Here is a 24828-nt window from a genome sequence, read left to right on the forward strand (position 1 = left end):
GCCCCTTGTTGCTTCTCTCCTGGATAGAGGTGGAAGAAGGTCAGGGGACCCAGGTCCCTTTAAATATAAAACCTTATGGTTTAAAAACTTGCAGTCAGTTATAGTACTTGGAACCTAAATAGCAAATAGGCCAGAGAAACAAGCTTGCCAGTTCTGCAGTGTCCTTTGTCTTTCACATTTGGGAAAATAGATATTTGGACATGCTTCCTCTTCCTTCTCCCTGACTCACCCCCATCTACCTAACAATGAGCTAAATCTCTTGCGATTTCGTCCTCAGATTCTATTGGTGAATTTCCTCAGTAGGGAAAAAGGAATCAAATAGAAAGCTTTCTGTGCATTTGAGGTTCCTGGCTGCCTTGTTTCTGCACCTCCGCTGTTGTCATATTATCTCTCAGGTGAGGGCATTGATAAAAACCAAAGCAAAAAAGATGCTCCCTTGATGATAGGCACAATAGGCAACCGACCTTTTCAAAATTCCTGTTTTCTTTTCCATTGTTATGGGTGTTCTGAGTGCTGTGGATTGATTGTCATTAGAGGGGGTCGAGCAGAAAAGAATCCTGGGGATTCTAGAGCCTGTATGATGAGCTAATTCCTGATGCCTCAATCTGGCTGTCATTGCTCTGAAGAGCAGGATTCAGGCAGACTCCAAAGAAAAGAAACAAGAATCCCTAGGAGATACCCACTGCCTTCCAGTCAATTCCAACTCATCGTGACCCTATAGAACTGCCTCATAGGGTTTCCAAGGCTGTAAATCTTTACAGAAGTAGACTGCCACATCTTTCTCCCACAGAGTGGCTGGTGGGTTCAAACCCCAATCTTCTGGTCAACAGGCGAGCACTCTGACCACTGTGCCACCAGGGCTCCTTCCTTAGGAGATAGTGGAGGGAAACAAAGTTAGGAGAAACCCACCCCAGAGGGAATGGTGGGTGAACACCATGGCATTCACTGCATGAGATGGAAAGAAAGAGCCCCTTGAGTGAGAACTGGTCATACATCTGATGGGCTAAAATAATAAGACTGATGTCCATAAGTCACCCAAGAAACCCCTTTCCTTGTTGTATATAATCACATCACATATATATTTATTTTTCTGTTTAGCCAGAGTTTATTATTTATTATAAATATAATGAACTTACCGTAAAGCCTCATTAATTTTTACTTTATTGGATGAAGTTTTTCATCAGTAAGTATAAGAATACAAAAGAAATCGAATGTAAGGCCTTTGTAGCTTGAGGCTCCCACCTAACGACTTTTCTAATAAATTGAGCTATATAGACAAGGCCAATCAAAAGTGCTAGGAGGTAGAACTCCGGGTGGTAGGAAGGATATTTGGCCTGGGCCAAAAGAAACCTCAGATTTAGATAACTGTTCATTGAGTTTTTCTCTGGAATATTTTCATCACGTGTAATATTAGTGAAACATTTATGTTATATATACATTCTGGGTCTTTTTCATCAGAATTAATGCCTTTGGTTTGATTTCCATGTATCAATCTTTTATTGGTTTTATTAGTAATAGTAATAACTGCTTTTTATTAAGATCCTACTATTGTAACCATATCCTTTCTAGATAAGTTAGATGCCAGAGGTGCAGCAGTAAGCAGGGCACTCTTTTTTAACCCACAGTGTATTTTACAGATAGATAATGAAAAGCAATTACAGTTGTGATGAGAACCACAGAGGAGAACTATGGAGTGCTGTGAATAAGAGATTTGCCAAGAAAATTATTAAGAAAAGAAAACCTTCAGGAAAGTAGTTAGCCTGGTCAAAAGAAGAATTTGTGGAAACACCATCTATATTTGAAAGAAATAAAATTTCTTTACTGAACATGCTGTAGCTCAAAGTAATTCAGTTAAATTAGCTAGCTTTACAAAATGTCATCGTGCAAGCATCAATCTGAGTGGTCTTTGTCAGCACTGATACAGCTGTGCTTCCTTTGTCTACTGTAGACATCTTTTATGGGAAGTCTTATCAGGACTGAAGTTGTACCTAGAAGTGTGTATATGTGTTAATTTTCTTCACTTATTCTAAATGCCAAAAGGCAATGGAAAATTATCTTCAGACTACTGAGAGAAAATTATTTTCAATGTATAATTTTATACCTAGGCAAATTATCAATCCGGTATGAAGTTAAAAAACAAACAAGTGAGAAAACATTGTCAGACAAGCAAAGACTTTTTACACACCCTTTCTCAGGGAGTTTCCTGAGGATGTACTCCAGCAAACTAAGGTTATAACACAAGAAAGAGGAAGACATGAGAGCCGAGAGGTATTAGATCCAAATCAGGAGAGAAGAAAAGTGCTAGAAGAGCAGCAATGCCATGGACCTAGAGAGCCATCAGCCCAGATTAGAGCAAGACCGGTGAACAGTACCTGTGAAAAGGGGGAAGTCAGAGGACTTTATCCTTAAAAACCTAGACCATGACAAAGAGAAATCAGTTGTAAATTCCAAGAAAAAAAAAATTCAAGGGAGAACTTACTTTGGGACATTATTTTAAGTAGCAAATAATAATTACATGGTTGCAGTAATATAACACTGTTTGATTTCCAACTTTTAGAATTAATTTTAACTGAAGCATAGAAGCCTTAGTTATGGCTACAGAACACTGAGTTGATAATAGTCAACATTTGCTTAATGCCTTCTATGTGCCAGGCACTGTTCTAGGTGCTGGGGGGTGTGAACAATAAGCACACACCTAAGAGAATGTCTTGGGTGCTATGAAGAAGACAAAATAGGATAACATGATAGATTATGGTTTGGGATAACCAGTTCTGTAGAGTCAGCTCCAATTCATGACAACCTGGTGTGTGTCAGAGTAGAACTGTGCCCCACAGGGTTTTCAGTAGCTGATTTTTTATAAGTAGATCACCAAGCCTTTCTTCCAAGGCACTTCTGGGTAGACTTAACCTCCAACCTTTTGGTTAACAACCGAGTGCATTAACCATTTGCATCACCCAGGAAGTCCATGGTTAGAGATAGGAGGTTGTTTTTGCTAAGACGGAACACCTCCCATAGGGAGTGACAGCTCCATTAAGATTTGAATAACAAAAGTGGGAAAAGGTCTGGGGTGTTACCGAGCTGAATGGCAAAGTCCTTCAAACAGGAACTAGCTTGTGGCATTGGAAGGACAAAGGGTAGACTAGCTGGAGCAGAGTGAACGAAGGTGAGCATGTAGAGTAGCCTGGGCCAGGTCAGTTAGAGCCTCATAGGCAACAATAAGGGTTGCAAATGAGAGACCATTTTCACCAAGGGGATTGATGTGATCCGCTTTATATTTCAGAAAAACGACTCTGGCCCCTTTGTGGAGGCTGGACTATATAGGGAACAAGAGTGTGGCTCAACCTGGAGAAAGATGGCAGTGGCTTGTGTTTTAGCAGTGGAGATGGTGCAAATTTATTTTGGAGGTAGAGATGATAGGACTTAATGGTAAGCTGGATGTGGAATGGAGAGAGAGGATTAGTTTCTGCTGGATCACCTGGGTAGATAGGAGCAACGTTGACTGAGAGTGGGATACTTGGAAAGGAGCACCTACGGGAGGTAGAATCAAGAGTTCAATGTTGGGTATGTTACAGAAGAAGTGTTCTCAACTTTGACAGTGTAAAACTGGGGCTAACGGAAGTTGGGGGTTGGGAAGGAAGTAGAAGGGTTAACAGGAAGATGGAGATTAGATATAGCCTCACTGCTAACCAGCAGTTCAAATCCACCAGGCGCTCCTTGGAAACCCTATGGAGCAGTTCTACTCTGTCCTAGAGGGACACTATGAGTCGGAGTCGACTCGACGGCAATGAGTTTGGTTTTATTTTTGGGGGTTTTGTAAAATAAGGAATAAAGAGATAAATATCTTGTTGATGGAGCAGAAACAAAGGACATAGATATTATTTAATGTACTAAAGATAATCGAAAGTAATGTAACTATATTGATTATAGTTATAGATGAGGAGGAGAGAGAATGTTATTAGTGGCAAAAAATCTAAATCTGTCGTAAGAGGAAATCAGTCGATAATGTCTAAAACTGGTAAATTAAGAAAGAGCAGTATAAGCATGTTATTTAGCGATTGGAAGTAACCATCAAAAGAACTAAAAATAGAAGCAATTTAAAACAAGCATAGAAAATGGGAGTAGTGGGTCAAGGAACCCTTGCCCTTTTTTTTTTTTCTTTCCAGTCCTCTACGTAGGTTACTTTGGTAAAAAGTAAGAAGGTACTGCTTTTAATTGCCTCAACAAAATCAGATTTTCTGGATGTAGAATGGAAGTGCTTTTTGATTTTCCCAAAATTAATTGAACATGGGGCGGCGGGGGGGTGGATAATAGTCTCATTTCTTCAAAATAATGCCAGGAAATTTTTATTTTAAAGTATTCTAGACGGCAAAGGTGGTATGCTACCAAGTGTCAAAAGGAAAGGTTAGTTGTCATTTCCTTTCCTGACTTGTAGAAGTTTCAATGTCTCTAACTTAAACCCTGTCCTGTGTCATCTGGCATCTTCTGGAGAACAGGGAATTACCATCCCAGCCTCTATCAGAATGTTCAGTTTTTCTACGCCATTTGGCAAACGTAATAGAATCGGGGTCCCAGGGAAGGAAGGCAGGCATGCTACAGGAAACTGAGGGAACAGAAGGACAGCAGACATGGGAACAGACGCAGGATGTTACAGCCAAGGGCAGGGCCATAGGGAGCGCTGGAAGTATATATTTGAACTACAAATTTGTGGTCAATTCATTGACCCCTAACTTACCGATGACCTTTCCCTCACCCTCCGACCCACCGCCATACCTCAGCTTTCCCCTCCCAGCTGTCTTCTCTCTCCAGTCCCACGAGTTGCTTGCATACTTTCTCACTAACTCACCTACCTGTGCATGAATGATAGAAAGACCCTTTTCTGGCCTCTTTTCTGGCAGTGAGTGAGGATGGAGTACTGAGAGACTGTAGGGCTGAGGGAAATTTAAAAGTTCCAGCCAATCCCAGCCATGGTAGATTTAAATAGAACTCATCCCGATTGCTTAATACCTGCTCTGTTTTTAAGGACTCCAGAGGAATGTATCCCATGGCTCTTAGTAGTGCCTTTAATGACCTTACACATCTGGCTCAGGAAACTGTCCTATTTCCGACCAGAATTCCCTCTACTGGGGTTCCCAGTAGTTCTCCGTGGACGTGAGCAACAGCTGCCGTCAGCCAGCCACCCACTCAATAATGCCTTCACAGACTCCTTCTCTGTCCTTTATCTCCCCTTTACTCATGGTTCTTACTTTCTGGCTCATTAATATATTCACATTACATGTGCTGAAGATCAACAAAAGTTGAAAAGCTGTCATAGTAGGATGACTACTGAGTTGCGTTTACTTCCTGATGTAAATCATATAATATATGTGGAAATTCCAATTTAGCTGGATGTAAGCATTTACCAATTATTGCTCATCACGCCAAGATTAATGCTCTGGGTGAGGGAAAACATTCCCGAGACAGGGAATTCACGCTGCTGGGCGTGGGCTCCATTGCTCATCCAGTGGGAGGTGACATTTTACTGTCTCGATCTGCGGAACTTCCTTTCACCTCGGATGGGTGTTCACCATGGTAAGAAACAGGTTAGACAGGGAAGAGCCTCACATGAATTTCACGGTGTCTTCTCTGTGGGAGCGACTAATGCAGGATTTGTCATACAGATCTGAGAGTCCAGGAAGCCTCTACTGCCCTTGGGCCAGTGCACCTCACAAGACTTCCGAGATTAGTCACCACTGAGCAGGCTCAGCGTTCCAGCCTAGAGCAGTCTGCTCATCCCCAGTGAACAATGGGAGTGAGATATGCCTGTCACTCTCTTCACAACTGAGAAGACAAATTGCTCATATAGCATTACTTTTTCCATACACTCACTTACATGGAAATCCACGCCAAAGTTTCTATGATACCAGGACAGTCAGTGGTACTGTTACATAGCATTTTAGTTATCAACATTTATGTACAACACAGATCACGGGGTATTTTTTAAGAGGTACTAGATTATCTAATCAGGGAACATATTTATTCATTATTCATTATCAACTAACACTTACTGACCACTGATGACAGAGAAAGCACTCTTTACATATTCGGGTAGCCACAAGGATGATTTAAATCCCATGGCCTTGAAGAGCTGACCGTCAAGAGAGGGCATACGGTAAAACAAATGATGATAATCCAGCAAGCGCTGTCCTAAAGGTGTGTGAGAGCATAGAGGCAGGACCCCCTGGCTGCCTCAGGCAGTAAGCGAATCTGCTCTTCGGGCGGGTCTGGAAGCATGAGAAGCAGGGAAAGGCAGCAGGTTGAGGTTCAAAGCATGAAAGCACAGAGAGCAATCAGAGAAGGTCAGGTACTTCTCAGTGGCTGGTCTGTGCCAGGAGATGTGGGTTCCATTCCAGTTGTCAGGCACTTCCTACATAGGATGACAATAGGCCCTAGTTTGCCAGAACAGTCCTGGTTTATGCCTGTTGCCCTCACATACTAATTCATAGAGCTGCCTCTTTAACTCTGAAGTGCCTTAACCCAAAACCCAATGCCTTAGAGGGATGATAAATCACAAGGTCCCTTCACACGCTGTGCAAAAGGGTTTGGTAGGTTACATAAAACAAGTGCACTAACTAGTCTGTGTTCTGGAAAGATAGCCCCGCAGTCATGAGGAAGACAATGCAGGAGGAAGAAACTAGAGGCAGAGAGAAACTCTCCACAGAGGGGAAAGTAGAACTAGGCATTAAACTGCCTGAAAAACTAACCATATTCAAAACACAGACTTGCCGAAGTATCAGTTATTGGAAGGTCTCTGTCTCCAGTGAAAAGGTTTTGAACTGCATCAAAGTTGCATAGATGTCCCGAATGTATCTTAGGCTTTTAAGTTCTCAGTAATTTTCAGAAATACTGCTACTAGCTAGCTACCTATCTAGCAATCTGGCTTCTGTTGTTGTTGTTGTTGTTGTTGCTACATCCAGGGATACAAACAGGATTCCGAGAAATACTTGGGGGAAAAAATCCCAAAACTATTTTTGGGGAAAAGGAAGTTCTTAGCAATGTAGAGGATCTCTGATCACCCAGGCTTGGGTTAAAACATTGTATAATCTTTTTGAGGAAGCTGCTACCGACCATTATTGTGCTTTGCCTTCTGAATTGTTTTCCTAGTCTTGCAAACAGGTTTTACCAAGCCACCCACATTTCTCAGCCTCCTTTTCTGAAACTAGTGAATGCGTATCTGAGACGGATGTCTTGGGTTTGGGTGTAGTCTCTAAGCCACAGAACTGAGTTAATTGGACGCGGAGACCGAACCTGTATCAGTGACCTCATTAGCGCCACTGAACAAACCAGCTACAGCCTCAGTTACACAAAGCACTTTCAGTAAAATACACTCTGCAGGTGTACTTCGGTGCACGTATGCCTCCTTCCCAGGTGACTGCTTTGCCTTGATGACTTGATAACTAAGAATGATCACAAAATGAGACCCCACCATGGCAAGTAATATTGAAGGGCCTGGCCAAGCCTGGAGCCCAGGTTACTAAAACATTCTGCCTTGAGAGGCAGCATGACGTGGCAGAGAGAGCACAGGCTTTGGAGTGCAACGGGCGTTTAATTGGCTCAATTTTGTTTCCAATTAAATGGGCCAAAAAATATCTTCCCAATTTTGGTTGTGCTCAGCTGAATTTCAGATCGTATCACGCCCCTACTCTCTTTCAGTAGCTTCTTAAGATACGGTCTGAAACCACTTCTGCGACCTATATGCTGTGGCCTGCCTCCTGTCAGTTCTCACCTGCCTCACTCATCTGCACAGCCACACAGGCTTCCCTTTACTTTCTCAACAAGCCGTGCCCCTCACCACCTTCCTCAGAGACTTACTTCTTGGGAGTTGTGCCCTCTCTGGGAATACCCTTCATGATCTAGTCTCCTAACTCTCCTCATCTTTAGATTTCACTTAAATGTTACTTCCCCAGAGAAGCCTTTCCCTGACCTCCTTCCCTAAACAAGTTCATGTTCTCATGTTATTGTCCCATTTTTTTTCTTCATAACACCACAGTTGTAATTCATTTTTGCATATTTTTTTAATGTATTATTTATCACTTCCAGCAGGTTGTGAGGAATTCATGAGGGAGGACTGTGTCTGTTCTCTCTCTCTCTCTCCCCCTCCAGCTCCCTCCCTCCCTCTCCCCCTCTCTCCCTCTCCTGATACCCAGTAATACCCAGTAACTATGCTAAATGAATATTTATTAGAAGCACGGAGATGAATTCCTATCATTATGCTCAGTCTTTCTTAGAAACACACTCTGAAACAGGTACATGGAATTGACCTTGAATTCTGGACTCCTTGCTCACATACCATTGGTAACAAAGTCATTTCTTCATAGTATTTACTGATCCCACATTTTAGTTCAGTTCAGTCCCAAATAGGTAGATGTCCACAACAGCCACATTGCCACTGGCTGGGTGATGAATGGCTGCTCTTGGGGGCAGAGGTGACAAAGCAGAGGATCGAAGGCTAGGCATTGAGCAGATTCCAGAATCTGAGCTCCCACTTTCATATGGCCATGTCTCTGGGGTCAGTGGGCCAAGGTTTCATAGGAACTGAGGAGCATACTGCACTGTAAAAGTGGGTGCTTCCAGGATGCCTTCTGCTGCTATAAAGAAGAATCCTTCCTTTAAGGAACAGGTTTAGCATGTGAGTGTATTTTCTAGATAATGACATTATTTCTAGTTGTCTATGTTATGAAACTGGAAGAGTTATCATCAAGAGGAATGGACTAGTTTGTATAGTTGTGAAATTTGGGGGTGTGTTGTTTCTAGGATTATCACGTATTGCTCTTTGTATTGTAACAACAAAACACAACACAGGAAATTACTGGGGATTGATTTCTTCACTGTCCCATAAACATCGCATGGCTTTGATTCTTGGATGACTCCTTAGATTAAGGGTTAGAAGTGAAACTACGTACAATAGACTCCATGGCTCTTTATTTGTTATCTCTTGTGGTCACTATTACCTTCTGTCTTATAGTTATCCATATGCTTAGTTTATTTCCCCCATTAAACTATAAGTTCACACACACACACACACATTCCCGTCACCCATAGCACCGAGCACCAGTTAAAAACCAGTGGCCAATGATTCGGCTCTAACTCGTGGTGACCCCATGTGTGTCAGAGTAGAGCTGTGCTTCATAGAGTTGTCAATGGCTGATTTTTCGGAAGTAGAGCACCAAGTCTTTCTTCCAGGGCATCTCTGGGTGAACTCAAACCTCCAGCCTTTGGGTTAGCAGCCAAGCACGTTAACTGTTTGCACCATGCAGGGACTCCTGCACCTAACCCAGGAAGCCCTGAATAAATATTGAAGGATGAAAGGAAGGAAAGCAGGCAGGTGGGTAGGTTCTGGTTAGAGGGCGGCGCAGATATGGAGTTCACCCTGGTTTGTACATGATGCTACAACACTGACTGTGTGGTCACTTAATGGTAATTGCTAAGTATAGGGTGTCGGCTTAGAAAGGGAAGAGATCACGTGCTGACCAAGATTTTTCTCAGTGACGCTGTGAAGAAAGCTGACTTGAGCTTCATATCCATATTTTTGTAACTAGAAACTTCAGAGGGAGGGTAGGAACAATCTGCCTGCTAGTTGACAGCCCATTCTCAGCTCAGTTTGACCAGATCATGAAAGGGAAGGCAAGGAGGCAGCATGAGGATCCACCCCTTCTGTTGCCTGGGCTTTGCACGTGCCTCTGTGCAGGAGCTCCGACGGCCACAGGGACTCTGCACGGGTCATTGGAAACCAGTATGTAACGTGGAAATAGTTCTACAGATCGTCTCCTAATCATCAGTGGGCAGCCTGTAGGCAGCAAGCTGGCTTCCAGCTTCTTGCACATAAAGCTCAGTGAAGCAGACTTGAATCAATTGTTGATGCATCTTACTGTCTCTTGCTACTTAATATTCCCATGAAGCCTTTAGACCAGCAAGAATCAGAGTAAACCAAAACAGTCATCATACGTAATCAAAAAAGGGGTTAAAAAACAACTACTACATTAAATCAGTTATTTAGTAGCTTATCTTTAAACTGATACATAGTTGCTTTTTATGGTGGGATTGAATGTCATCTGTGCAGTGAGGGAAAGGGAGAGGTGGAAGGAAGAACTGGATGACTTTTTCAGTATTTTTAAATCATAAGTAATGAATTTGTGGAGGATGAGATTAATTTGAAGTCTCGGCCCATGGGTTTGAACAACAGTGGGAACCATTTCAAACTGAGTAATAAGCAATACAGTGAAAATTTGCTTCCTTATATTTTTTTATATTTTAGCAAGGAAAACAGACAAGTCACCAAAAGAAACAAGTGGTTAGTAAACACTGGAAGAAACAAAGCTCAACTCCACTAATAATCAAAAGTATGTTAACGAAACAGTAAGAAACTATTTTTCCTTCAAGTCAGTGCAGTTTTTTAATAATAATATTCTTTCTACATTTGTGAGACTGTAGTAAGATTCTGTGTTGATATGTGGCTGCTGAGAGGTAATTGATACAAATCTTGAAAACCACTTGAAAATATGAATCGGAAGTCTTTAAAGTGTTCCTACCCTTAAAAACGCTGAAAGGAAATGTAATAAAACATTAATAGCAGTTATTTCAAAGATTGTGTTATACATTTAGAGCCAGAAGAAGAAGATAAACGTTGTTGATTTTGAACTTTTAGAGAAATATATCGTAGTAAAAGAATCAGAAACATGGACAAAAATTTACATACAAAGATACATATAAAACCAAACCAAACCCATTGCCATCAAGTCGATTTTGACTCATAGCAACCCTTTAGGACAGAGTAGAACTGCCCCATAGGGTTTCCAAGGAGCAGCTGGTGGATTCAAATTGCCAACCTTTTGGTTGCCAGCCAAGCTCTTAACCACTACACCACCAGGGCTCCAAAGATGCCTATAGCAGTTATTTATAAATAGTGAAAAACTGGAAACAACCTAAGCACTAAAAGAATATCTAAGTAAATGATGGTATAGCCATATGATGAAATTTTGTGCAGCCATTAAAAATTATGTTTATAGCCTTTTTTTTCACAACGGGTTTGCTGCCAGGACACACGTGTTCGTGAAAACTATCGCAAAGTCTAAGCCAAAATGGGAAAGGAAAAGACCCACATCAACATCGTCGTCACTGGACACGTAGATTCAGGCAAGTCCACCACCACTGGTCACCTGATCTACAAATGCGGTGGGATCGACAAAAGAACCATCAAAAAATTTGAGAAGGAAGCTGCTGATATCACCATTGATATCTCCCTGTGGAAATTTGAGACCAGGAAGTACTATGTGACCATCATTGATGCCCCAGGACACAGAGACTTCATCAGAAACATGATTACAGGAACATCACAGGCTGACTGTGCTGTCCTGATTGTTGCTGCTGGTGCTGGTGAATTTGAAGCTGGTATCTCCAAGGATGGGCAGACCCGTGAGCATGCTCTTCTGGCTTACACACTGGGTGTGAAACAACTAATTTTTGGTGTTAACAAAATGGATTCCACTGAGCTACCCTACAGTCAGAAGAGATATGAGGAAATTGTTAAGGAAGTCAGCACCTATATTAAGAAAATTGGCAACAACCCTGACACGGTAGCATTTGTGCCAATTTCTGGTTCTAATGGTGACAGCACGCTGGAGCCAAGTGCTAACATGCCTTGGTTCAAGGGATGGAAAGTCACCCGTAAGGATGGCAATGCCAGTGGAACCACACTGCTTGAAGCTCTGGATTGCATCCTGCCACCAACTCGTCCAACTGACAAGCCCCTGCGTCTGCCTCTCCAGGACGTATACAAAATTGGTGGTATTGGCGAGACTGGTGTTCTCAAGCCTGGCACGGTGGTCACCTTTGCTCCAGTCAATGTCACCACTGAAGTGAAGTCTGTTGAAATGCACCATGAAGCTTTGAGCGAAGCTTTGCCTGTGGACAGTGTAGGCTTCAACGTCAAGCATGTCTCTGTCAAAGATGTTCATCATGGCAATGTAGCTGGTGACAGCAAAAATGACCCACCAATGGAAGCAGCTGTCTTCACTGCTCAGATGATCATCCTGAACCACCCAGGCCAAATCAGTGCTGGCTACGCACCTGTGCTGGATTGTCACACAGCTCACATTGCTTGCAAGTTTACTGAGCTCAAAGAGAAGATTGATTGCCATTCTGGTAAGAAGCTAGAAGATGGCCCAAAATTCCTGAAGTCTGGTGATGCTGCCATCATTGACATGGTTCCTGGCAAGCCCATGTGTGTTGAGAGCTTCTCTGACTATCCTCATCTGGGTCGTTTTGCTGTTCATGATATGAGACAGTTGCTGTGGGTGTCATCAAGACAGTGGACAAAAAGGCTGCTGGAGCTGGCAAGGTCACCAAGTCTGCTCAGAAGGCTAAATGAATGATACCCGTAACACCTGCCACCCCAGTCTTAATCAGTGGTGGAAGAACGGTCTCAGAACTGTTCGTCTCATTTGGCCACTTTAATAGTAAGAGACTGGTCAATGATAACAATGCATCGTAAAACCTTCAGAAGGAAAGGAATGTTTTGTGGACAATTTGTTTCTTTTTTTGTGTGGTAGTTTTAAGTTATTCATTTTTAAAATCAGCACTTTTTAAATGGAAACAACTTGACCAAAAATCTGTCACAGAATTTTGAGACCCATTAAAACAAAGTTTAATGAGAAAAAAAAAAATTATGTTTATAAACTTTTTGATGTCAAAAGAAAGTGCTTATGATATAATAAGTTTTAAAAGTATATTAAATTCTATCTAAATTGTGATCATAATTTTTTAAAAGAAAATATGCATAGAAGGAAAGGCTAGAAGAAAATATGCCAAAATGTTTAATTCTGGGTGCTTTTATTTTGACTTCTTTCATCTTTTCTATGCTTTCCAGCTTTATATGTATATGAGCATATATAACTTGATAATCAAGGGAAAATTGAAGGAAATGATCGTTTTGTTTTTTATGGCAAAAGTTAAAGACAAGAAGGATATGTAAATATTAATGTTAACATGTTAATGTCACAATATTAATAATGCTTCTCTAGATGGCAAGACAGGATTATAGACAGAATTTTGTTTCTACTTCTTTATACTTTCCAATTTTTCTACAATGAACATGTAAATTTTCATTGAAATTGAAGAACTAGGAAAAAAAGAAATAAAACCAGAAAAAAATGAAAGCAAAAAGGAAAACTGCAAAACGTATAATAGGGCTGAGTCAGTGATAGAGGTTATAAATGCTGTTGGTTCACTTCTAAATACGTCCACACCTCACTTAGCTACATGGTTAAGTTCCAAAGACCAGGTCATTATGGGAAAATCAGTGTATGCAAAAATGGAGGATGATCATATCAGATCACAAAAATGAAGAATGGCTACAATCGTATGTAACTGCCAAATTACATCATTACATAACTGCCAAACCACTAAGAATCATGGCTCAGCCAAGTTAACCCATAACCTTAACCATCACAGCCAGTGTTACTCTCGCCTCATCCCTCGGCGTTCATTACTGCCAGACGTAGTCCGATAGTAGATTTTTACTATTGTGGTAAATGTGAAGTGTCGCATAATGAAAGTTGATAAGTGAAGAGTAGGTGTATCTTCAAAAATGTAGCTTTCTCTGGAATACTCAGCAGCTAACCTTGAAAGTCAGAATTTTAACTTTAGGCATAAAAGTTTTATATCATGGATCATTTATTTTAGTTGTCTCTGGGTGTTAAAATTTGTTCATATGTCTCCATACACATATTTCTTTCTTGCAACAACTTTCCTAGAATACTACTGTCTGGTTTAGCTTTATCTCAGAGATACTTACAAACTCTCTCTGTATCTCTGATGACCTTCCATGTCCATATGAATCAATTACCCTTTTATGTAAAAAGAAGGGACCAGATTATTCCCCAAAACAGCTTAATTTTAGCATCAGGCGTATTATTTGTCACTCTTTTTTTGCAGTTGAATGAGAGGTACTAGTAGAATAGCAGCTGTATCACTGCATTGCAACAACATAGCATTGATAAACACAGAAGTTGACACCGAGTCAACAGATACTTCATTTAAAGTTCTGTGACTGGGAATGGATATCGTTTATTTAAATCTCAACAAATTGTTGCCAGGTGATATCAGTGAAAACAAAGATGTTTAAGACAGTAAAAAGAGTGCCAGGAATGGAAATAGTAAGGAAGTGTGATAAAAGACATTGGGACTAAAAAAAAAAAAAAATTTTTTTTTAAAGCCAGTGAGGAAAAACAGACGCTACTTCAGACAGTTAAAATCCCTACTGTGTATGAATTACAAATATGTGATTTGGTTAAACTTTTTTTATATAACCTTTTCTTTAAGAACTTCCTCAGCAGGCAGGGGGCATGAAATTCAAAATCCCATTCAGTAATTTAAAAGTCCTTGACAGACAATTGCGTTCACAATAAAAAGAAGATTGGATTTTAGCATTAGAAGAACCAGTCCTAGCTGAATGGCCTTGGGCCACTAAACCTCAGGTTTTTCATCCATGAAAAGGATAAACTCAAATTGTATGTGTGTGTGCACACGTGCACTTGAGCACATGCATGTGTGTGCACAAACACACATGTGCATATGCTAAAGTACTTTGTAAACACATGCAGATAATCATAAAAATAGTTAACAATTATCTAGTACTCCATGCTAGGCTCTACACACATGGTAACTCATATAAACCTCACTACAACTCCAGGAGGTGAGTTCTATTATTATCCCCTTTAGATAGCTGAAGAAACTGAGGCACAGAGAAGCTGAGTAACTTGCTCAAGATCACAGCCAATTAGTAATGGACAAGAACCCAGGCCATGTACTCCAGCGTCTGTGCTCTTAACCCCTAGACTACACTGCCTCTCAGATGTCAGGCACTCGTGCTGTTCAAGGCATAAGGAGTGAAATATTTAGCTGGAAGCACATGTTAAAATGGCAAATGAACGGGGCAGAAGAGATGACCTTGTAAATGACCTCTGTTTCCTCTCATCTCCCTGGGAATTCGTTCTGTGGCAAAACTGGTGAGAATGTGGAAGAAGCCTTTTCTCCTGAAAGGAAAGGGCATTTCTGGGCTCTTTTATTGTCAGTGAGCCCTTGAACAGAGAGTGGGTTGTTTGCTGTTTTCCAACAACAGGTGTGAGCATATGCTGATAGCAGTACATGGCTTCTTTTCTGTTTATCCTGCCCTGAAAAAGGATGAATATAATGTGCTTCCACAAAGTGTAAAGTAGAACACTTTAATCAAGCTTCAAAGAACACTCTCTACTTCCGAGAGCAAAGTCTTTTTTTCCCCTGCTGCTCCATTGTAAGTAAATGTTAACTGTCTAGTGCCCATAGTTATTTTCCAGCCTGGTGGTGCACAGGCATAAATTGTTTCTGTTGCGCTTAGGTGCTCAAGTGTTGGGACTTACTCTTTCCCCTGTCCCACAGCTGTCTCCACAGGTAAACGGTGATGAACCAGTAGTCCAGGGATTGGCAAACTAGACAGCTTGCAACCCAAAAATGGTTTTGTATTATTAAATGGTTCGGGAAAAAAATTAAAAGAATAATTATATAAAATGCAGTACATTGAAAACTACATAAACATCAAACCCATAAATGAAGTTGTATTGGAATGTAGCTATGCTTGTTCATTTACATATTGCCTATAGCTAATTGTGACAGATTGTATGGCCCAGAAAGCTGAAATATTTAGTCTCTGGACCTTTACAGAAAAGGTTTGCTGACCTCTGAACTAGACTAGCGGAGCAGCTCAGGCCCCACCCAGTTTGGCCACCCTTACAAGCCAGTTCCCGCTGCTGCCATCGAGTCGACTCCAGCTCATGGCAACCGCTTGTGTGTCAGAGTAGAACTGTACTCCATTGGGTTTTCAGTGGCCGATTTTCAGAAGTAGATCCCCAAGCCTTTCTTCCAAGGTGCAGCTGAGTGGACTCCGTAGGCCATGAATATGGGATTCTAGTTGGGAAGTGCAGGAAAACCAGCCTGGAAAGCAGAGGAGCCAGATTGTGACAGGCCTCGTATTCAGGCGAAAGGATTTGAGTTTTAGCCAGTAGACGACAGGCAGCCCAAACAGAGGGAGATTTTGTTTTTCTCATTAAAAATATTTCTTCTGATAACACAAGTAACTCTGTGTTTTGGAAATTTTGGAAAATGCGGACAAGTACATTGAAGAGAAAAAAATCTATAAGCACGCATTCAAACCATTGTTGAAATTTTTAGATCTTCTTTGCATAGAGATAGATATTTCTTTCCAAAAAATGAGATTTTTCTGTACAAGCGATTTTATAACTGCTGTTGTTTTCACCTCACAGTATAGAGCAAACACTCTAAAGAGGTCTTCCTGTGTCACTAACTATTCTTTTCCGGCATATATTTAATATCTAGTGTTTCATGCTAAAAATGAACTAGAATTTATTGACCCAACCCCTATTGTTGAACATCCAGGACCTTTCCAGTTTTCAGCATTTTAAACAATGTTGTGATAATTACCCTTAGAGGGATATATTTATTCATATCTGTGATTGTTTCCTCGGGAATTCTAGAGATGGAATATTGGGATGGGGGTGTGGATTTTCAAGGCTTTTGATGCATGTTTCTAGATTGGCTTCCTAAAAGCTTGTACCAATTTACCCCCCACCAGCAAAGGTTAGATGTGCCTCAGGTACCAAATACCCACTCAGCACTGGATTTAATTTGCTGATCCGACAGAGAAAAACTTTGTGGATCCATTCTTTTAGTCTACACTTCTTAAATGAAATTGAACATTTCCCCCCATGGGTCTACTTGCCAGTGAAACATATTTTGAGAATTGCATGTTAATATCCTTTGCCTCTGTTTTTCCTTCTGATATATTTATCATTTGTAAGATAAATAAAGATATTTATCATTTTGTAAGAGCTTTTTATATCTTAAGACCACTGACCCCCATGTATGTTGCAAATATTTTCCCAGTTTAACATTTAAATTGCCTTACAGTAGTCTCCGACTTACAACATATTCTAGTTAAAACGAACCGTGCTTAGGACCATCTGTTGTTGCTTTTTGTATATCTTATCATTAGTAAAATATACTACATACGATATTGCAACGTATAATTTGCTGATGTCATCATCCTCAGATGTACACTCCCAGATGTTCAATGTTATGATTTACTGTTCAAAACACTGCCCTATAGCAGGCTATGAAAACTAAAAAAAGTATTCAACTTATGTCAAAATCGACTTACAATGGAGTCCTCAGAACAGAACCCCGTCCTAAGTCAGGGACTACTTGTATTATTTGGCAGATATCTTACATTTTTATATGATCACCTCTTTTCCTTTAGCCTTTGTATGAACACTTAGAAAGTCTCACCCACCGAGAGATCAGATAAATATCCATTTATATTTTCCCCCTCACTCTTCTGTGATTTTGTTTTGTAAATTTAAATGATCTACCATTATTAATCAGACTTCCCTATTAAAAAGATAACTTCAGAATTGTGGAAAATGTTTCAGAGGTGAACAGACCTGGTATTACAGAGACCAGTGAACCAGTTACTGTAGTTGACCAAGAGGGGTATGATCAGTCAGTCATTTACAACCCTTTTTCTGCCCCGCACAGTCCAAGTGCAGAGCATATGCCCATCCATAATATCTCTCATTACACACAATGACTCTCAGTAGATGAGGGCTGAGGGGGAACTCCCAGCTTAGTTGAAAATCCCTGGTCTAAGGCCCAGCAGTGATAGTGGACATTTCAAGGAAAGGACCTGTTTAACAGAGGTTTGGGGTAGGAGGCTGCTGACAGGGCCAGCAGCTGAGCAGCTCTAGGCAATGAGTAGAGCAACTGTTGTTGACACCTAGTTTTTTTATTTGGGTAACTGGATGGACCGTGGTTCCATTAACCTAGACTTAAAAGACCCGGGGAAGCAAAGCATTAGAAAAGAGGGTAGGCGCATAGCAGATGACCTGGACAACTTAAGACTTGTGCATTTTGAAAGGGTATAGGTGAGCTCGGTTTGAGATATCCAAGCAACGAGAATGGGAGTCTGGAGCCAGAGGTCTGTGCTGGGGAATGTAGATTTGGGAGCTACAGCTGTTTAAAAGAAGTTAGAGCAATAGGAATGAATGAAACAAGCCAAGTGTGGAGAGTAAGAAGAAAAACATGGCCAAGAATGGAACTCTGGGGAATGTTGAAGAGGAGAAATAAGCAAAGGAAACTAAGAAGGAATTGTCAAAGTAGGAAAACCAGAATACAGTGATGCCAAGAGTTTCAAGGATTGGAAATAGCCTCCAGCTTTGGTACTTTCTAGCATTATACCAGGACTCTTTGCTGTGTAGTCAAAACCTATCTCCTCTTTCAGCTACCATCTGCTACCATCTACCCTAAACTCCTCTATGTTCTTCTCATATATCTGCTGCCTTAACAATTCCTTATCATTGTACATACTGCTCCCTCCCAGAATGACTGTCTCCACCTTCTACGCCTAATAAGCCACTTATCTTCTAGGATCTACCACAAATGTCTCCTCCTACATAAAGACGATCCTGTCCATCCCTCCCAAAAATTCTAGCCTTTGTTCTCGGAGCTTCTTCAGCACTATAGTTCTTACTTCTGGGCTAATGTATCACCTTGTGTGGTAGTTGTCTACTTATCAGTGTTTCTCAGACCTTTCTAAGGAAATTCTTCTAGCGATAGGGAAGAGTAAACTTAACATTCACTGGGGCCGTATCCAAACACAGCCTATGGGAAGCCCAAATTTTCTTCTAAAGTCTTGTGTTTTACTTTAACAAGTAATGCTATTTTTCATTCACCTCACATGTCAGTTTTAATTTAATTGAGTGTTAAAATGTATCCAATTACTTACATGGAGTAAAACTAATTCTGTAGGAATATTCTCCATGTTTGTTCCATGGCTTCACTTACTCTAGCACAGTTGGAGTAACAGTGCTGTAATAATCATAAGGGAATGTGTATCCCATCTTCCACCAGATGAAAAGCACTTCCACTGCAGAGACTTTGTCTTTCTCAACCCCAGAGCAGTAACCCAGCGTTATTTATATTTACAAAAGCAAAGTGGGAAGGAAAGAAAGACATGGAAGAATGGATGAATGGATAGAAGAAGAGTAGGGAGGAAAAGGATAGATGGAGGGACAAACAGGTGGATGAGAGGGAGGCACAGATGGCATACATGGGTGGATGGGTGGATAAAGTCCAGCCGTAAGATAAGACCTTAATCAGAAGTCATTGGTGACCTTACTGAGAACACATTCAATGTAGAATGTGGAATGGAAGCCAAATTGCAAATGATAAAGGATAAGCAGTACAAAGGTAAAGAATACATATATAAACCACTCACTCAAGAAGCTTGACTCTAAGGTGTGATGCGAGAGAAGGCAGTAGGTAGAAGGGCACTGCTTTCCACATAGTTTATTTAATTTGAGGGCATCTGGAGGGAGAGATAAGGGCAGGTGGATTTTCTGGTCTTTTTTTATAATGGGGGAGACTTGAACATGCTTGTAGGCTGGGGATTGCAGGAGAGACTAAAATATTTATTTACTCAATTCACTCAAGAAGTATTTATTGAGGTCCAGCAATGTGCCAGGCACCATACCAAGGAATGAGCGAGTCAGATGAGTTTCCTGGGCCATCGAGCATTCATGCTAGTGGAAAATATAGGAGCTAGAGAGGATAATGGGCCGCCAACCAAGAGAAGATAGAGCCTCATGCTGATGGATGCTTGCTCAGGAAGAGCAAAATATTTTAATGTTAGTCTAGGTCAGACTTAATTATGGAGGTGAGACTGCTGAAGAAAAAAACTGCACTGATTCCAAAGCCTCTGAGATATGATTTTGGATTTTCAGCTGACGAGGACCTGCTGGTTCTCCCTTCCATAAATGTAGGCACAGTAATTTAGAGTTGAAAATGTCTGTTGGAGGGTGTGTGTGTGTATGTAAAGGGCATGGAAAAACAGCGAGAGGAAGGCTGGATGTGTCCGATGCACATTTGCCAAAAACATTTCTCTCCTGTGATTCATACAAGGTGGTGCTTTCAGGAGACAGAAGTGAAGCAGGGACAGAAAAAGCCTTGGTTGAGTCTCTGTCTAGCCAGTTCGCCTAAGCCCTTCTGGTCTCTTGTAAGTGACTCATGTTCCTTATGTGTGACTTTCTTTTCATACTCTGGGTAAGCGTGCATACCAAAATCCAAACCAAACCCACTGCCATCAAGTCAATTCCAACTCATAGGGACCCTATAGGACAGAGTAGAACTGCCCCATGGAGTTTCCAAGGAGCACCTGATGGATTCCAACTGCCAACCTTTTGGTTAGCAGCCGTAGCTCTTAACCACTATGCCACCAGGGTTTCCAAGAGTGCATAATACTCCACATATTTGCATCTAAATAAAAACAAACTATGTGATCTGGGCGTGTATTGCATAGTGATTTAATCTACTTCATAATTATGTTAGTGGTCATTCTCTTTGAATCCTACAGTTTGGGACTTTTCACACACCCTCCCCCCCAGAAGTCAGTTATTACCAGACATCAGTAGTTCCCTGTTTACTTAGAGTGAACAAAATATTTTCAGTGTCAGAAACTATAGAAGATCTCATTGGTAACTCTAGACTAATGCTGTTCCGTAGATAATCTTAAGAAGAAATGGCTGTGAACTGGATGAAAAGATTATTTTTGAATTTCTTCAATTTTATTATTTCTATCTCTTTTATTGTAGGCTATCCCCCAAGGACTTTTAAGAAGTAGGCAGAGTATATTCACAAGTACCTTTTTTTAATTACCTAGGGGAAAAAATCAACAAAAAATAAAGACATTGGACCCTGGATCTTTGATATGCTTATTTTTAGTGATGCAGTATTACAGAGGCCTTACTAATCCTCTGTGATTACTGTAACTGTGGAAAATTTTCCTTTAACCTTTGCAACAGGTTAGATCATGAGATAATAAACACCAAAAAAAAAAAAAAATCACAACTCTGTAAAAAGTACCATTGCTTAAAGCTTGAAAATCTTTTTTCATAATATTTATTATAAAGAGATTTGGCCTAACTGATATTATTAATATTGAGCTTTTAATTAAATTGTTCGTATTTAGGTATTCACTGTCATAGAACACTAAATTAGGCACATCTCTGTAGAAATTTACACTTTTCAAAGGACTTTTACACTTTGCATCTTAACTTTACAGACCTGTAAAGTAGTAATGCAATTAACATACCCTTGATTTGACACCTGAAGAAAGTGAGGCACATGAAATAAAGAGACTTGCCCAGGGTCTCACAGATAATTGGCATTGGCATATGTCACAGACCTTGCCACCAAGGAGGTTATAATCTAAGGCAAAGCCAAATGACCATTTATAAATCTCCTAGCACAGCATCCAACTCATGGTAAGCGCTCTCCAAATGTTAGCTATCATTAAAGTATTTAAAATTACAATTCCTATAAACAGAAAGAAATTAACATTAACCCCACTAAAGATAGAGCTCCCTAAGTTGGAAGGTCACTCCTGTCCCCACCCTGTGACCTTGTTAACATTTGTGAAGATGACCCAGGGATCACTGCTCACTGCTCAGCTTTAAATTTTAATGTTTATATTTCCATCAGTGGTTATGTGTTTTATGGAAAATACATATTTGTATTTTATGTATATATATAAAATAAAAAGGGACACCAGATAAAAGGTCAGATATCCGCCCATTGGCGTCTTAGTCAAAACAGCATCTTCCCACTGGTACTGGGGAACAGGTTTTTTTCCAAGAGCAAATAAATGATGGTTGAGTCAATGATCTGCTGAGATCCTGCTCAAACAGATCCTGACCTAGCTCTAACCCCTTCTTGTTAGGCTTCTTTCTTGTTTCCTTCCTCTCCCTTCCATACACAGATACTCTAGGGGACAAGCTTTTGGTGGGAGCCAAATATCCGCAGTGGGTGATGACCCCAGAAAGAACAGGTTTATGGCTCAGTAGCATCTCCAATGATGATTACCCTTCACTCATATTAGGAACAAATGAGGAGACACCTTCACACTGGGCTGTCCAAATATAGATGGCTTTTTCTTTGTAGTAAATTCTCCACCATGGAGATACTCAAACCGAGACCAGGCTATCACTTGAGATGTTATAGAAGATGTGGGTTTGTCGGACAAAATAACCACGAAAGACCGTCCCTACTCTGAGTGCCCGTGATTCTGAGTCAGCTTAGTCACCTTTATGTCTTCGGACACAAGAGGTGTGACGTGTTAAGGACAATGCACTATGAACAGCATGGCATTTGTTTAATGTACCCCATCGCTTTGAGCTTCGTGTTCCTCAGCTGCAAAATTGGGATAAAAATACTTGCCTCATGGGGTTTTCATGCAGATTAATTTTAAATCATAAAACATAATGTGAAATACATGGTACAGTATCTGTCAAGTGCTCAATAAGTGGTGGCTATTTTTAAAGATTCGCAAAATGCCACATGCTGTAAAACATACAAAAAGTATTTGATTCCTGCTTTGAATAAGATGAGTTCTCCCTTAGGTATCCTGGTCAGTCTTCAGTAATGAAGCTTAACAACAGTCTAGATAACCCAAACAAAGTAAGTATCACCTTGTACTTTGAGCTGCATCTTTGAACTTGTATTTGAGTATTACCGACATATCCATACCACTTTTAGGTTTAACAGACTCAGACCTAGTGGAACATGGAATTCCTTTTTTTGGGGTCTCACTTAAAGGGCAAGGAAACTCATTTTCCCATATTTGGAAGCATCAGGATTTGGGGAAACAGTAGGTTCTCTTTAAATAACTATCCCTGACAGCTGCCCCCAAAAAATCCTTTGTCTGCTTCACTAGGAAAGGTGTTGGAAAGGAGCCAGCATGTAGGAATTAAAATGACAACTGGTACAGAACAAAAATGTGCTAAAAATACTGAAACCAAGCAGAATTCATCATCTGAAAATAAAATCGAGTCTCTGTGTGCCCCTGCTTCTGGACCTGCTCACAGCCATGACGGCTGGGTGTTATTTGGGGGTGACAGTAATTATGGAGCTGAGTGCTCCTCGGCAGAGACAGACAGAGCTCAGAGCAGAGGGATGGTTTCCATGGCAATAGCATCAGCATCTGAATGACTTCCTGTCACAACAAGTTGGTGATTTAATGAGTTCATTACCGAATTCCAAATGAAAACAGGAAAGTGGATGAGCTACTGTTCTGTCCTCAAAGTGGCTGAATCTGTGGAGGGAGAGCCATTTCTACTGAGTGCAGCATCAGAATGGGTAACTATGCAGGCAGCCTGGGTGTTCCAAGTGGGGTGGGCCAAGGGGAGGGAACCCAGGACTATGAATCTGCAGGCACGTGGTCTGTGAAGGCTTCAGGGGCTGGTATTCTGGGAGTGTGAAAGAATATCACATGAATCTCCATTATAAGCTTGCCCTGGTTCAAAACTAATAAAATTAATTATCACAGAAACCTAGCTCATGGCTTCAGATGCACACCGCCTAGTATCCCAAGTCCTTTAGAAATCAGAAAGAGAAACGGATGTTAATTTTAATAGTGCACAAGTCACCCCACTTCTATTCTTCAATACAGCACAGAGAGGCTGTTAGATGGAACAAAAACATATCATCTAGATACCTTCTGAAATCTGGAGTATAATTTATAGGGTCAGTTGAATGTAAAATTTGAACTGCTAGCTAATGTATCACAATAATGATGTATTATAATTAATCTTTCATACCCTACTCTCTTTGCTAATGAAAAGTCTACCATCCAGCTGATAGAATAATATAGCCTTTGTCTGATCGATTAACCAGGGACCAGATCAGGGCAGAAGGAAGAGAGCGGCCATGATTCTCCAGGAGCGTCTTGTTAGTTGAAAGTGGAATGGTATTGCATTTCTCTCACATTCCCTTCCCCATTCAGTTCAATAAATATCTGACCCTTCAAAGTGTTTACAGCCTAATAATAGTGATAAAATTAATTCAGAAAGAACCATAATAGAGGGAAATGCTACCATTTATTGCCTGCTTACTATGAGCTGTGGCTGAGTCATATGGTTTATGTAAGTCTTCTCATCTAACCTTTTAATAACCCCATGAGATGGGTATTGCTCCCATTTTTCAAACCAGGAAACAGACCCAGAGAGGCTGTGTAATTTGCCTAACATGCCCATGGCTAGTAAGTGGTAGTCAGGATTTTAACTCAGTTCACTGTGACTCCTCAGCCCTTGTTCTTATCTGCTTGACCTAAAGAGAAATGCACACTCAGGGCCATGAGCATTCAGGGAGAAGAGGACAGAAAGGAGGTGGTATTTGATAGGGCCTTGGAAGTGGACACAGTCCCTAGGAGGTGGAAGCAGTTAACACGCTTGATTGCTAACCGAAAGGTTGGCAGGTCAAGTCTACCCAGAGGCACCTTGGAAGAAACGCCTGGTGATCTACTGAAAAATTAGCCATTGAAAATCCTATGGGGCACAGTTCTACTCTGACACACACGGGGCCACCATGAGCTAGAATCAACTCAACAGCAACAGGGTTGGGTTTTGGTTTTTTTGGGAGGTGGGTGGACTCCTCTGCTCCCCTCCCCTACGCTAAGCAGTGGCTCCGTCTCAGGAGTGTAAGGCTGATGGCTCAGATCTGTGCTCAGTTACCAGGAACAGAAAAAACTTAGAGAAAGGAAAATCACAGAGAATTAAAAATCTTCATTTTATCTTCTATCAAGTATTTGACCGGATTAATAAGATGGTAAATTTGACTAATTTGGCCTTCTCTATTTTTTTTTTTTTCTTTTAATGACTAGAATACAAACCTAGAATAGCATAGAAGATAATG

General features: G+C 40.8%; 1 protein-coding gene and 1 pseudogene across 6 annotated transcripts in view; one reads left to right on the forward strand and one right to left on the reverse strand.

Moving 5' to 3' along the window:
- The window catches only part of MYO1D (myosin ID), a 348824-nt gene that overhangs the window by 278227 nt on the left and 45769 nt on the right, over window positions 1–24828 (forward strand). The window contains exon 22 of one of the 6 annotated variants that reach the window (XM_023553470.2): window positions 11073–11271. The exons of 4 other annotated variants lie outside the window; for them this stretch is intronic. In XM_023553470.2, coding sequence (XP_023409238.1) covers window positions 11073–11163 — 91 coding nt within the window. In that variant the 3' untranslated portion in view covers window positions 11164–11271. Of the gene's footprint in view, window positions 1–10291; window positions 11043–11072; window positions 11272–24828 lie in introns of those variants that run through there. One more of the 6 variants, XM_023553471.2, reaches the window with a different exon arrangement.
- LOC135228137 (uncharacterized) lies at window positions 11526–12308 on the reverse strand (annotated as a pseudogene).

This window comes from Loxodonta africana, chromosome 18 (genome assembly GCF_030014295.1).
Source record: "Loxodonta africana isolate mLoxAfr1 chromosome 18, mLoxAfr1.hap2, whole genome shotgun sequence".
NCBI lineage: Eukaryota > Metazoa > Chordata > Mammalia > Proboscidea > Elephantidae > Loxodonta > Loxodonta africana.